The sequence below is a fragment of the Anas acuta genome, chromosome 3 (genome assembly GCF_963932015.1).
Source record: "Anas acuta chromosome 3, bAnaAcu1.1, whole genome shotgun sequence".
In the NCBI taxonomy this organism is placed as follows: Eukaryota; Metazoa; Chordata; class Aves; order Anseriformes; family Anatidae; genus Anas; species Anas acuta.
Genome location: NC_088981.1, coordinates 29,072,063 through 29,088,295, shown reverse-complemented (window position 1 = coordinate 29,088,295; position 16,233 = coordinate 29,072,063). Strand labels below are relative to the sequence as shown.

General features: G+C 39.8%; 1 protein-coding gene across 2 annotated transcripts in view; it reads right to left on the bottom strand.

The window, feature by feature from the left end:
• Positions 1-16,233, bottom strand: part of KIF26B (kinesin family member 26B) — a 293,062-nt gene that overhangs the window by 38,525 nt on the left and 238,304 nt on the right. For both annotated transcript variants that reach the window (XM_068676375.1, XM_068676376.1), the window contains one exon: positions 15,918-16,077. In XM_068676375.1, the coding sequence (XP_068532476.1) occupies positions 15,918-16,077 (160 nt within the window). The remainder of the gene's footprint in view (positions 1-15,917; positions 16,078-16,233) is intronic.

The following is a 16,233-nucleotide window of genomic DNA, read 5'->3' as shown; positions in this document are numbered from 1 at the left end:
CCAATTCAGTTATTTACTCAAGTCTAGACAGATGACATTTACCACTGTTCTTTCACCTAGAAAATCAGACATTAGGTATCATCATGCACAAAAGAGATGGTGAGGGTTGTATCCGGGGTTGTCACGGAGGAGTGCTGAATTTAAATGCACAAGTGGCTATTCCACATTTCCACTTCTTGGAACAGCCAAGAAATGTCAAGGCACCCCCTTCATGAAGATAATATCTGGTGTCTGTACTTACTCTAAAGTGAGTTTAAATTCACTCACACCTTCAGGATTTGTCCCTCCAACATGTGAATGCTAATTCTGAATGTGTGTCATAGCAGGACTTTCTTAACATTTCAATGTTAACTTCTGCAGCTATCACAATAGCAAAAAATGATCATTTAATTCAGACGATCTAGCAGTGAACTCATTTCAGCTCCTCTCTTCTCTCCATCTTCCATACACGCTGATGAGCAAATCATTTAGAGAGGGGTTTGTCTGCTGACTGCATGGATTTTACTCAGCACGAAAATATATTCATCTAATTGCACTTTGAATGGTAAGGATTTGAATAAATGAAACAGATTGTTCTGTGAATAGAGGAATTAATGAAGACCAGTTTCCTGTGGGTTTGTGACCTATGTTCCTCCCTTTCCTACCCTTCTGCTGTCCCCTCTTCTCCATGCTTCCTATCACCTCACCTTGCTGCATCCCACTCAGCTCGTCTCATCAGTTTTTCATCTCCTCCTCTCCCTGCTGCCCTGTGTGAGCCAGCACAGACATACAGCTGCACAGAGCAGCGCAGGGCTGCAGCCTTCCTGGCCCAGCCTGAGCGGGCACCTGCTTCTGCCCCCTCCCTTGCCCAGGCCCAGGAGCCTTGAGGAGGCTTCAGATGTCTGATGGCCTGTTAAATCTGAGTCGAAATGGTCAATTAAATGGCCAACTAAAAGATCTACTGAGATGACTGGAAAGAGAGATGTGATGATGTATCCTTCAGTGTCTTAGAAAGTGGCTAAAAATCTCTTGCAGCATATATGCCACAGTTAGTCCTGCTCTTGGAGCTTGTCAGACTCCACAGTTCTGGAACACAGCACAGAGAAGTCATTCCCCCCACCAGCTACTGAGGACAGAAAGGACGTTCCCCATATTAGCATTATGAGAGTGATTAGAGCCACCTAATTATAACTCTGCAACGACAAAAATCTCAGCACACAGATGTCAAGTTAGCCAGGCTTTTAAGTTCTTCATGTCCTGTGGCTTAGATTATTCCTGCTTTATAATTTTTCAGATCCATATTATGATTTTATGTCCAATTAATTCTCTGGGAGGATAGCAGTTCTCAGATGAACATGGAGTAAATACAATAAATAACAAATGAGCTGTTATGAGAGTTCAAGTCACTACGGTGTTGTTAACATCTTCCAGTAGGACAGACTTAGTTTTTTGTTTTTGTTTCCTATGATGTATGACACATTAAATACATAGCAAATGGCTTTAAGGTCCCTGTTTTCAAAGCTGCTATTGTATCAGTTTCCAAAAACGGTAAATTATGACGCAAAAGGGACCAAAGAAATTTGTCAACCCACAAATACTCCCTCAGCGCAACACATTTGCATATAGTTTAGCTAAGAGGTGTATTTGACCCAGGCATTTATAATTAACTCTTAACTTGTCATACATAAAGAAAAGCTTTATATTAATTTCAATGTTTTTGTTGCAATGTAATTCCAAGAAACACCAATTAGCTATCAAATGCTGACAACTTGCACTTATCACTGATTAGGGCTAGATATGAACTATAAACCTAGCACATTACCATAGTGCAACAGCTCATTACCAGTGTAGCTTTCCTAGCTAATCTTTTCTACTAATTTTTATTTAGGGACCTTCTGGCTAGCTCATCTGAAAATTATACGCTAATGATCTGAGCAGAACTGAGAGCTTTAAACTGTAACACAGGAGAGAAAATAATTCTATTTGATCTCTTTATGTTATGATAGATGCCATTTAATCAATTAGCACAGCAGTACACCTCATTCCAATCCAGACCTAGCAAATATAAAAGAAAACATAAAAGGGTGAGAGCTTCACATGTCTCTAGACCTTCTCCACCATGAGACAGGGCATCATATATATCATACACATGATAGCAGAGAATGTTTAAGAGCACAGTCACAGACAGCAGTCAAGATACTATTTCCCGTGGGTCTCCTACAAGTCTAACATAGTGGATTGCCAAGGATGTGGCTGCAGATAAGAGATGGGACATGTCAGAGATAGGGTCACAGCACTGGCCACTGTGTCTCACAAAGACATCAGGCAGGAGGGTGGCCCAAGAGGCATCCTGGGGTGCCTGCTGCCAGTTAAGCCTCCAGGTTTCACATGGGAAGGTGACCCCCTGGAATGGCCCAGAACCAGAAATGTGGCTATTATTGATGTCTGCTTCCTTTACTTCTACTCTTCTCGAGATTATGAAAGTGTTTGAGGAGCTGCCTCCAGAGTACAGATTCTGAACAACCATGGACTACAGATGCCGCAGCAGTGACAATGAGTGCTTCATATTTATTTGCTGGAATTACATAGAATTATATGATAAACAAGAATTACTTCTGAAATACATTGAAGATAAAGAAAAAATGATATTTCATAATATCCACTTGTTAACGAATATGAAGGTTTAAGGATGATAAAGGATGATGAGATGTAGGTAGGAAAACAATGTACATTCTGTAAAGCTTGTATAAATTAAGAGTATTACAGGATATAGAAGTTCTGTATTTAATAACTAATATAAACAGATTGAGAGCAATGACATAAAGATTTGGGAAGCAGCATAAGATCACATTTAGATGCTATCTCATTCCCTGTAATCTAACTTTGCTGGAGTTTCTTTTCTGAAGATTATGAGATTTACTCAACAATACCAATAATCATGCCCTGTGCTTACTGGACTCTACTCTGAATGAGTTGAAGATAGAGATGGTTAAAATGCATATTAATGATTTGAGAAGCAAAATATGGCTATAATTTAATGATTCAAACACCTACATTGCTGCTCTTTACTTGTCCAATTCAAAAACTAGATAATGCCAGAGAAAGTTCTCAACACTCATCTAGTCCTGACCTTAAGATGATAAGCAAGCGGTCTCTGATCTGCAGGAACCTGGACTCTTTTCCTAAACAGAGGTAGAGATTTTTTCTTCATACTATGGACAAAAGGAGCAATCATTCCTCAGGACTCCCTGTTTTGGAATCTGAAAAGCAAGAGGCATGAAGAATTGCCGCTCTCTGCCCATCTTTCTAGATCTCCCAAAAGAATGTTCTCTAGTTAAAAACAAAAAGATTTGCAGATTTAATGGCAAGAAACATCTCTATATGAACATAATCAGACCACAGGGCAGAGAGATGTTCATTTATTATGGAAAAGGAGCTGGAAGGAAAAAGCACCATACATATTCCTACTGCATATTATGAGGTTAACCAAGGAGAACTTACTTTTGCATTCAAGTAATGTGAAAAGTGATACAGGCAGCATATCAACTGTAAGGTCAGTTAACTCAGTCCCTTTTTATTAAGATAGTAATCATTGGTAAATAGTATTAGTTTGCTTCTGGCACAATAGAACTGTATTTCCAAATTGTACAGTCTTAGAAGGGAACTGATATGAAGCTCCAGTTACCAGCACAATTAATACACAGAGAAGAATAAAAAGATTGTTAGATTTAATATGGATTACAGAATCAGATATTAATAGGAAAAATTTGGATTTTTATATTCCTGTGAGATGAACTAATGTAAAGCACAACAGTTACGGGTTTTGTATCTGTATGGACCATAAAATTATTAAGAAATTTATTTGTGCTCTGCACTGGGAGCAACCTTCAATAGAGACAGATAAAATAACTGTTTAGTACTTAAATGTGATATCGCTAGTCAAAATGACTTTCACATATCCCCACTGTTATATTGAATATTACCTTACTACAATTTCACACACAGCCTGCAACACTCTTCACTCAGCTAAACATTCCCTGTTGAAAAAGTGTGCTGTTTTGTTGCTGCTCTCTTCAGGTACCCATTGTTCTCTGGTCCTTGGCTAGAGGGACATGTTTAGCAACAGGACAGTTTGCTCTCTGATTAGGCATCTAAATAGTTATTAGTGTGTAGCTGAGATTCCTTAAAAGAATGAAGCATCATCCTATAGAGAAGCACCACTGATGGATGGGACCTGGACAATGGAATTAAAAATTTATTTTCATTGTCTTATTGCTCTATTAAAAAAAAATAAAAAAAAACAAACAACAAAAAAAAAAAAGGCAGAAAAGTTTAAGCTAAACTGTGAATTTTTCTGGGAGGACAAAAAAATCCATTTCAATTTTCGCAGCACACCTAACAGAAGTATTTGATACCAGGAGTAACCAGGGAAATTCTTCCACAGCACTGCATAAACATTGTGGCCCTGGCTGGACAAGGCTCAGCCCTGCTGGGAACACAGGTGACAGCCCCGAGGAGCATGTACAGGAGAGAGACCCAAAGCATCGCATTCAGATTCACAACAGCAGGAGCCTTTCACCAAACAGCACCCTCATTGCCTTGAGGCTTGCTGTGCTGAGAGGAACATTAGGGGAACTGGCATGACACCTACAAATGGATGCTCAGGATTTCACTGGTTTGTGACCTACCTGAGGTTTGTCTGACACACACAGAAATTATTTCTGGTGAAGGAACCCATAAAGCATTGCAACCAAATGTAGCTCAAGACCAGCAAAAGCTACCAATTAAAATACCATTACACAACACATCTAAAATGGCAGTAGTCATCTAACAAGAGAAAAGAAAATCTGTTATCAGTTTAACAGGCTTATTTTATATTCTGTATGATGCAAAAATCCCAATGGTTACCAAAGAACATTCTCAATTTTTCTGTAAAACACACTCCACAGTAAAGAACCTCAAATCCTGGCTGAGAAAAACATGGGAGGGTTTCACAAATCTCACTGGAGCAAAACTCTGTAGCCTGCCAACAGGTTTTCTTTCGCAGACATGCATTTTCAGTGAAATCTTACTCAGCTTTGCTCTTCCACCAGCCCCTCTTTCACACCAGTGTGTGTATATATATATATATATAAAATTATAAATACGTGTGTCTATATATGTAAAAATATATAAATATATATACACATTATATAATATATATAAACATATAAATATATACACACACACAGGACTGTAGCAACTACAGCACAGTTACCCTCAGTCCCCTTTTGCACAAGGACAACTATCTTTCACCACTCCACAAGTGCCCATACGTGAAAGGTGAGCAGGAATCAGGAGATGCATGTGAGCGTGGTCTGAGTGCATAGAGCTCCTGGCACACTCTCTCTGTCTTTCTGCAGAAGTGCAGTTATTTCTGTAACACCATACCTTTGGAAACATTTTTTCCCCATGCACTGTATGCCAGCTGGGTAGCAGATCTGGATACAGCATCTAATTCTTGTCTTCTTGCACAGGTGTGTAATTTCAAAGCACATCACAGGAAGCCTGTGAAAAACCTTGTTTGCAACACAGCAAAAATGTGGTCTAGGAGCACAAAAGATTCTCTTACCCTGTTTATATCTGGAGGCAGAAATGAAAATTGTGTCCAGTCCTTATAAGACTGCTTCAGGGAGCTTCAGGTCCTACTGGCAGAGAGGTGATGACGTTGTTTTAGTAGCTCCTGTTTTAAGTGGTTTCCTTCATTTGCTCTCCAGCTGCCTCCAAGATGAGCAGCACAGGTGCCTACTGCAGCCTGGGCTGCCCTGAGGGACTGGCACAGTTGGCACAGGAGCTACAGGAGACCCCTGTCCCCTCGAGCTGCTGCAAAAGGCAGGCAGGACACCCAGCAGGGCTGCAAGCTCCGAGAGCAGGGCAGAGACTTCAGTGAGAGCACCCACTCCTGCACAGAAGGACAGAGCCTTGGCTCAGGTTGCCCAAAGAATCTCCCTCCTTGGAGATCTTCAAAAGGCACCAGGCCCTGGGCAATCTGCTCTGGGTGTCCCTGCTTGAGCAGGGGGTTGGACCAGATGACATCCAGAGGTCCCTTCCTTACCTCAGCCATTCTGTGGTTCTCTGAACACATTATTGTTTCAATTCTGAGACCCAAAATCCCTTCACATCTACTTCAGCTCCCAGTTTCTCCTTTTGTTCTTCAGACGCTGAAGACTGCATCTCCATAGGTCCCACCTTGGTAGCAGCACCCAAAATAGCCGCTGCCACAATTCTGCTAACCCAGCTCTCTGCTCTGTAGAACCAGAAATCAAAGGAAGGCAGAAGGGCTGATATTTCTGACAGTACTGATGTACATTTTATCACTGATTTTCAAAACGAGTAAAGCTTTTTTTTCTGCCCAAGAGCAAAACTTAGGAATAGAAAGAGAAACAATTTATTAACTCAAGCCCCCTAAAAAATAACCCATAATTTAAAATATGGCAGATAGAACACTTCTGCTGTTTTGATAGGTAGGACAAAATACATCTAAATCAGTTCCTGCTGTCTGAAATTACTTTTATTAAGTGTTGTCACATATTGCTGGAAAACATGTCACCTGATGGCATTTATAAATAAACTAAAATTTAAAAATTAAAATATTCTAACAAGTTTGGTTCTGCAGCAGGAGAGGGAGCTCATTTTAATATTTCAGAAGTTAGTTCTCACCAGCCTGCTCAACTCGGAAAAGTCAATGCATATTTTAAAAAATTCACTTCACATCTGTTCACTGTGTACAGGCCTGGAGGCAAGCACCATCCAGAAAACTTTGATCACCCAGCAGAAGCTAGTTGGTATCTGAAGGGCAGTGAGAGGATTGTCTTCGTCGCTTTCCTCTCAAACGTGTTATGAAAATAACAACTTCAGTAAAAGTTTGTAGGGAAAAAAAAACATCTTGCAGCTGCAACGCCATTCAAATGCTCCTGAAGCAATATGAAAACTGGCTGAAAAATTCAGCATTTTGAAGCCCCTAATTCTCTTCAAAGCTCTTCAAAATGGGCCTGTCACTCCATTGAGGGGGTTCAGTTAAGTTTCATATTGGTGAAATAGAGTCAGAGAGAAGACACGGTCTAAAGAAGCATTGTTCAACAATTTGCCCTTAGAATGTATACTAAGATTTTGTTTACTTTTGAGTTCACAAATAAGATGTATGTACATCTCCGCCTTTGAAAAGGAAAATCATATAGTCCTGCCTGTGCCACTTCAGGAGTCACAAATTCCTATTTATGAGGCAAGTTCCTATATAATCTCCTTGAGCTCAAAATTCATGGTCACAGACCCATTTGCAGGAAGCCATCAGATGATCGTACATTTCCACTTTTCACATTCACTGATTCACACCAGCAAGCTCATCCCTTGCAATCCCCAACAATCCCATCACTAGGTAACACTTAACCCCATACCGCTTCTCTCAAAAAGTAAGCTGTTAATCATCGAATACTGAACATGAACTACTGTATACAATACCCCTTAGCAAGGATTTGAGGATTATCTCATCTAATTAGATATAAGCATGTTTTCTAATCTCTGGGCTTAAGTCAAAGCCCAATAAAAAGACCTCCATTGACTTACACTGAGTTTTGGATCACGCACTGTGAGAACTTGATTATGCATTTCAAAGACAGAGACCTTAATAAAAAGTGTAACTAATGACAAAGGAAGAAAAGCAGTTAACTGAGTTAAATGGTCTGGATGTCTCGTGTAACTAGGGATGAGTCTTGAGAAAGAAATCACTAAAAGTTTCTGGAAGTCATGCGAGTGTAACAACTCAGCTGAGTGCTAGTTTTCAGACTCCTAAAAGAAGGAGATTCTAGTAGACACACTAAAACATGCTTTAATATTTATTTATTTATTTATATAACCACCTGCCATGTGCAAACAGGTTCATTCTAGCAATGAAAAGTTTGATTCTTGGGAATTTATTCCATTAACTAACAGGAAGCACTGTTAGCATGCTTTCAAGCTTATATCCCTCTGCCTCATTACTGAAGGATAATCATTCTGCAACCTTGTCTCACCAGAGCAATTCTCTCCTCCTATGTGTACTTGCATCCTTGAAATACTACAGAGCAGTTGTCATCTCCCCTCTCAGAAAGGAGCTTCCTTGCAAGCTATGTAGCTTCATTTCTGTTACGGTGTTCTTCCAGGTAAGCAACCCTCTCACCTCAGACCTTTCATAATTCCTCTTGCTCCTCTTTTAAATTCTCTTCAGCCTGTAACATCTTCTGAGCAATGAGGTGCTCAAATCTGAAGGAGGTATTGCAGGGGCTGGCACTATGCAAAGAAAATCAATTTTCTTTGGTAGTCTGCAGTGGCATGTGTGTGCTTTCTTGCCCCAAGTCACCCCAGTTTTGTGTAGGGAAAGAAGGATCAGCAGGGAAATGAAAGTTAGCTTCACAGATAATATTTGTACAACTGTTCAAGGAACTGAATATAACCAAAAATGTGAACTAAGGCTAATAAAAATTACCACATGCTTTTTGATAATTTGCTGTATTGCAAAAGATCTCATTATTCCAAGAATATGACTATTTAAAAATTGTTCAATTATACATGAAATGAATTACCACCACGTTTCCATGGGAGAAAATGTATTAGTGTTCAATTGAGCCTGAACTAGTCAGGGAACAGGTGGGAATAAACTGCTGGATACCCTTACTGAAGCAATATTAAGGTTCAAAATGGCATTTTAATGAATTAAGTATAGATTCATTTGTACATGAAATCACCACAACTGCCTGTTTGGGTCCCAGTCAAGTTATAATTCAACAATAACTGCATGCTACCGGATTGCTTGTTCATTACCAGTCGTGGCTGTGCTGGCCCTGGACCAACGTGGTGTCCTTCCCTGATACAGCTATCTGCTGATGATAGGAATGGCTATTTAAATGCAATTAGTAATTGCTATTAAATCTTCCTATAAGCCAAAAGCACTTCCCTTCTCATTTCATTTTGCAGTTCATCATTATTTGCTTATTACAGTATCTGTAAAGAAGCAATTCATTGAGTGGCTGAAAGAGCATTAGAAGAGCGAGCTCACAAGGCCTGATTCTTCCCATGTGAACATCTGTGCAGAGTGGAGCCACGTCAGCTGAGGTCTGCTGTAAAACTGGGGTAATGGGATTGGGCTCAGTGAAAGCAACACACTCACCTGCATCCTCCCCACATGCATGCAGACACCCCTGCTCCAATAATTAACGTGCTGTCAGTCTGGCAGAACTGAATTGAAAACCCAAAGCTGGGGAATGGCATGCTGTGGCTTTGTGCTCCACTGAAGCTTTCCTTGAGGATTTTGTCTACTACCTCTCATTAACTTGGTGATGAAACACACTACTGTAGGACATGCAGATAAAGCTCAAATCTGCACTATCAGCTGTACAAACCATCCTACAATAAACTGCATTGCTGATGAAAACTACAACAGTGATTGCTGGAGCATGCAAAATCTGTTACCCTCCTGCTCCTAAGTTGCAGACTAAATTAATAAAATGTAAAAAGTTTTCCTACATTCACAGACTGTGCATCCCTGATTCCATCTACAGTTCCCTGGAATAAAGAAGAAAATTGACAGATACTCAACCTAGTAAAAGTGTCAGCTACAGAAAACCCCCAAAGGTGAAAGTAATTGCCAGATGCTCCAAATCCTCATTATATCCATGCTGACAGTGTTTCTGTGCTCACCTCTTGCTAGCAACTGCATCGCTCTTCCAAGTTGCCAGAGCACTCTGGCAAGTGTCAAAGAGCGTGCACCTAAGGCCAGGTCCTCAGCTGGTATAATATGGCAAAGCTCCAAGGGCTTAAGTGCCTGCCAGCCAAAGCTCTGGCCCGTGCGACCTGGCTGCCAACGTCATGGAAAACTTCCTTTGTTCCTGAGCAGCTCATGGTTTTGATAGCTAATTAGGAAATATTTCACATTCAACAAAATCTCAATTGACAGCTCTCCTACAACCGGATCACTTGGGGGTATTTCTTAGGCTTATTCCTTTATTTGAATGGGCTCATCTCATTTCCTCCTTTGCTTCCCAGTTCTTCTCTGTGGATTGTTGCCTCCTCTATGCCTTATCTCCCAGTCTCTCTTGGAGCTCTCCCATTCATTTTGGACCATTTCCCAGTCCTGGGGCTCTGTTTCAGCTGTCACTCATGTCCTCATTTTCCCTTTCTATTCCCCATTTATCTGCTTTCACATTTATGGAAGGAAACCAGCGAAACAGTTCTTCACCCACTTCTAATATATTAAGTATTAAATTAACACAGAAAGATCACGGATTTCAAAGGCTACACAAGATTTTATTTTCTGAGGCTTTCTGTGGCTTTTGTACCATATTCTCATTGAGAAGAAGCAAAAGCAAGCAACAGAAAATAGGAATGCAGCAGTGAAAAGCGTAAGTAACTGAAATCACTCAAAAAAAAAAAAAAATAATAGTAATGTGATTTTAGGTTTAGGCGTGGGTAAAGTCACCAATAAACACATTCCCCATTGAGCATATAGTTCAATTTTGGCATTAACTTCTTACACTTACAAAACAGACTCAATTCTATGAATCCAACTAAACTAAGACTTAGTACAAGCCTGTAGCTAAGGATAAAATCTCCAGTACTCATACGAGTCATTGTACAAGAGTCCTCCTGGAAACAAGGACTCCACCAAGCAGCGTACCATTTTCCTTATACAGAATGTTTTCTCATTGATTGGGTGTTACTGCCAATTCTTTCCTCAGCAGCTGCTCAAATTGCTGTGCAGAGAAACCCTCCCAGGACAGCACTAGCAGAACCATCCCTTGTGATGTTCCATCTTCTGAGCGTTAGTAGGAGCAACTACCAATGAGGATAATCCCAGAGTCGGACCAATCATGCTACTACATGCTTAGTAGCAGGCATACTGGAAGCCCTGTCAGAGTCTTTCACCGCTGTAAAAAAAAAACACCATATTGTGTTTGATTCTGTGCCTGTACCATTTTTATAGTGCTGCAATTCCACTGATGACAGTGGAGGTACTCCTGATTTATGCTGGGATGGAAGAGAGTGTAGGAAAATTACCACTACTGTAGTTTACTTGCCACCATGGCCTCTCTTTCAATTATATTGTCTTCACATCAGTTAAACTCTTGGTCTATTCTTCCTATTCTTCCACATGCACTTTCTCCCAGTTGGCATCTGTGTAAGAGCCCCCAGACCATATTTTTTTTTTTTTTAGTATAATAGATAAAGAAATGGCAGACATGTAGGTAGTGTTTGAAAAGTACAGCATCCGTGCTATTTATCAGTTAATTCCAGGTGCTGTGTTCAGTTTTAAGTTTATTGTGAAGCGGTTTTTAGCTTTCCTTATCTCTTCCTGAAAAGTTTTCACTGATGTTTCATTTGAGAATATTCTAACTTATGTTACAAATGCAAAGGCAAGATGCATAAACAAAAGATATCCCTATTCTTTTCTCTTGCAATTCCTCACACAGATGAAAAAACTGCAGACAGGTACACCCATTTAACCAAGAAGCAAATCTCAATAACTGGATTCATCCAAACCTCATTTTTGTTTTAACCCCAATAATCAACTAGCAATTTAAGTAAATACCTGACATAAAGCATATTCTTTCAGCTCATCTTTTATACCGCAATACCATAATACATCACTTTCCCTTTTCTCCTTTTCACTTAAAAGCAGTAATAGTCTGCCCTTGGGAAAAGCACAAAGCCAGATTTTCCAACCCATTAGAACAATCTGTGTGAGTCTTTAGCTCTGAAATAAAGGTAACAGAGTCCTAGCAACACTTACAATGTAAGTCATGCTTTCTGTCAAGTCTGAATGCCCTTTACAAAGTCCTGCTTGATTTTTTTCTAGCTCAGTATTATAAATGTGAATATATACATAAATAGATGATATTCCAAAGGTCATGCAGAAAGAAAGAAAGTTTTAGCCTAAGGTTTAAGCACCATATTAGATCTTAAAACATGTTGGCTCTGGCTCTTGTGTAACCTTATACCAAACACTTAGTGTCTTTTATTTTCTACAAATAAATAAATAAAATAAAAATACCAGCATGTAATATATGGGACAATCTGCAAACATCTGAGAGAGAAGCAGAAGTTCAGAGAATAACATTCATGCTTTCAACTCACACCCATCTGTCTTATGAACAAGACTCCACCTCTGGATATGCGTGAGCATCTAGTTCAAAATCCAGGATGCCTCCGGAAACACAAACACATTGGGATAGCACATTAAGAGAAAAGCCTATTAGATAAAACAAGCAACAATTTCTGAAAAAGAAATTCATACAGCCTTGCACTTTTCTAAACAGTTTTCTTACATTCTCATAGCCATTAAAATGTATAAAAATGATTATTTCCTAAACAGCATTACCATGAATTATCGCCACTACTGTTGCCTAGCAACTGGAGTAATTTTTGAATAGTGAGCTACATAAACCAGTATCTGGAGTTTGTGCAAATGGGTATTCATCTGAGGGCTTAAAACACATTCCTCATAGAAATCAGATGCAGAAAATGCAGCACTAATGTAAAGCTGAAACACTTTTAAGAAAATAAAACAGCTCTAATAATTGCTGCAGCTAAGCAAAATCCTCCTCCTATAGCAGAGCTGAGCTCTGTCAAACTTGGTCAAGGCTGGAGGTGAGTTCCTTGCTCTTCTAGGGGTAGCAAGTGCCCCTTTCCAATTTTCATGAAGATGTTTGACAATCCTGTGGTGGAAATCATTCTTGCCGTCTTCTGAGGGATTTGCTCCTAACTCAAGAGCAACAGAAAATGGTGACATGAAATGGCAACGTATTTAATTCAAATAAATAATTCTATTTTTATATGACACATATTGAGCTAGAAGAACTCACTGGTTCATATCACACTATGACAGAGTGATGTGCTTAAAAATGTTCAAAATTGGTCTGGACATTAATAATGACAAAGAGATAACCCACTGATAAATTAAAAAAAGAGATTATAAGCATATAAATGAAAGTCACAAGCTCCCTTAAATCATGGCATAGTCACTTATTAGCTGCATGTGGTTGCCCATTACAGAGATTCTTGCCCATTCTTCAGACCCAAGTAGAATTTAACTCGATTGCAGGACAAGATCCCAACCTGTATTTTTTGATGTCTGAGAATTTCTGTATTACTTTCTTACAGCTTTAATAGACAAGTTCATGCTAAAGATAATGTCAATCTGTGTTACAGTTCCCAAACTCTTTTCTCAATGGAGAAAAATTCCAATGTACTGGCTTCCAAGGCTTCCTAGCCTTATGGGTAAGAAAAAAATGTTAAATGTGCTGAACACCAGCATGTTTCATGGAGACTGCAGACAAAGAGGCAAATTCATCTTGGCACAAACACACTGCCTGCTGAAGACAATGGAGTAATATCTGCCTATACCAACAATGAATCTGAGCAAGCTTTTCCATACAACTGCTACCTGTAGAGACAAGGCTGAATACAGCACTAGGTGGAGTTTAAGAGACTGCAGCTTCTCCAAGTTCAGAAAACATTTCTGCAGTAAGAGAAAACCTTTACTTGTTGTTCTCAGACATTATTTCAGGGCTGCCAGGAAGCTGTATGGTGCCCACCAACAGGCTGCCACAAACTACCTAATGGCTGTTTAATAGCTCAGGCAGAGAAAAGATGCTCCATTTTGTCTGTTGCGATGTGGAAATTTGTTGAGACCACACACACAATGCACAGTGCTATTGCATAAAGGAAACATTTCCCTTGTTTTCCTTCAGTACCACTCACAAATGGCAGTCAACAAAGTTTTAATTTTATCCTTAACGATGAAAGAGAATAACCCTAAACAAAGGGATATGATCTCAGCTAGATAGGCTAGCCATTGCTGCACACAAGAGGTGCTACTGAACACATACCACTTCAGTCTATGGGATGCACAGCCTCTTCTACAATGCAGCACACAAACATACACACACAGACATCTCCTTCCTCTCTCCTCCACACGAGCTACACACACCTGCATTGCCAGATTGTGTGCTCCCACAGCCACTGCTCATGAATAGATCACCCTTGGGAAAAAATACATTCTGCACTCTTCTCAGCAAGAAGTGGACAGAAGTTGCTCCAAAATACACCAGCATGTTTAGCAAATTTCATTTTTAAAATCCTCTTTGGAGACAGAGATATTGCCTCTGATTTCCAGACAACAAACCACTGCTGTATACTGTGCTTCTCTTCTTATGGGAGCAGACACAAGAGGAGATGCTGGCCTGAAGAGAGCTTTTATATTCTTTCAGCAGTACGGAGGCATTGATGAGCAAGTGTGCTGGCACCACTGGCTGTGGAAGCTCAGAAGTGCAATAGCTGGGAACCTCTGCAGAAAGGGATCGCTAGTGCAGCAAGTGGGAGACGTGTTTGGTAATGCTTTTCTCACAGCCAGGCACTGCCAGGGAAAACAGCTGTTGTATGTGGTAACTATTCCTTGTGTGTTCCGTTCTAGCCTAGGGAGCACCATTAACATCATTTTTCTATTTCTACAGTCTGCCTTCTCTTCTCTCCCATAAAAACTGAAAAGAAGAAGGACAGATTTTTTTTGATAAGCATAGATTGAGCTGCATTTAGTGAAGTACAGTGTTTAAGCCATTTCCACACTACAACCAGGTGAACAAGCCACAGAAAAATTCATGAATATTTATATGTACAAATTTGGTTAGCCAACTGAATTCCAGTCTGACTGAATTCAAGGAACAGGAATATTTCTGAAGAGCATGCTTTAAGCCAAGACTGCCAAACAATTTTGGGAAATAAATATTTAAAGAAAAATAAAGCCAAAAACTCATTTCATCTTTATTTTCTAAAATGAAGACAAAACCACAAAGTAAAACTTATCAATATCTTATACTCTTAAATGAACTTGAGAAAAAGCACGTTTATAATCTTCAAAGTGGTAAAACAGGTAGAATATATGGACTCAAACAAACTCTGTACATGACTTTCTTAGTTCATTTTTCATGTCACCCTATTGTTGCCACCTCCAGATCTGATACACACATTTTCCACAGATGTAGATGTACATTCAGTAGCAGTTCAATTACAAGATGCTACATAAGCCATTCCTATGAGGCTGGTTGCTACTCCCTAGGATTTAGGCTACAGAAAAGCAATACCTCCCCACAAAATAAGAAAACTCTCTAAAATAAAAGTTGTATGACTGTCTGTGTTGGGTAATGAGTCCAAACTTGCTTTCAGACCTGTACACATGATGAATGGGCTGAGACAACAATGAAGAGAAATGAGTAAAAAACATACGTACTAGCTGAGGATCTCCTCTAATTTCCCAGAAGCCACCTGCAGTAGCAAAGGCCACTTGTCTAGTGTGACAAATAGGGCCTACTTTTTTTTTTTTGCAAGTGAAAGGCTGACAGAGATTCAAACTACACAAAAATAAAATGTAAAGTAACCTTGCATCACAGAAACAATCCCATGGTAAAGATTCATGTACATTGTGACAGATATTTTTGAAAAACAAAAATGTGTATAATGAACAGTAAAACATTTTTCTCTATAATGATTTCTCTCTTTTATGAAAGGAACTTTTGCTCCATGGAGCAAATACGAAACTGGATCTCTGAAGCTTTAAAGGATTAAAAAATCTTCTAACAACCCTAGAAAACAAAATCCTCATGTGTTGAACTTTCATCCATAAGATCTTTAAGGCAACCAGATTCTCTATCGTCAGGCTTCTTCCTTTGAAACCTGAACACGAAATACAGTGTAGCTACCAGACATACAGCTAGATCAGGCTTCACTCAACTTGAGGGAGGCTTTGCAGACTGCCTCAAGAGGACTGCACCAACCCCAGGAGACTGTCTTCCTGCTTACCACAAGTCTGGGGTGAGACAAGTAAACTGCTTGCAAGCATCCTCTCATTAGGTGTAACACCGAATATCACTTACTTGTACGGGATGTGTTTGCTTCCATTGACAAGGGCAAGGATGACATTGCCCAGTGCTGACAACGAGAGACAGAGGCCAGAGCTTCCTTCGCGGTTTTTGCTGAGCACTTTCACACAGCTCCCCAGGTCAATAAGGTGCAAGCGGCTGCGACCTCCAGACACTGCCATAAACAAAGAAAGCAAATGGTTAGCATGTGCCTCCAAAAGCAGTTTCCCAGGAAAGCTAAAGGCTAGCTACGACTTGTGAAGAGGAAACAAACCAGAAACCTCTCCTAATTCGTGGTATCAGCAGCAAACTGTAGGGATCCTGTGAGTTC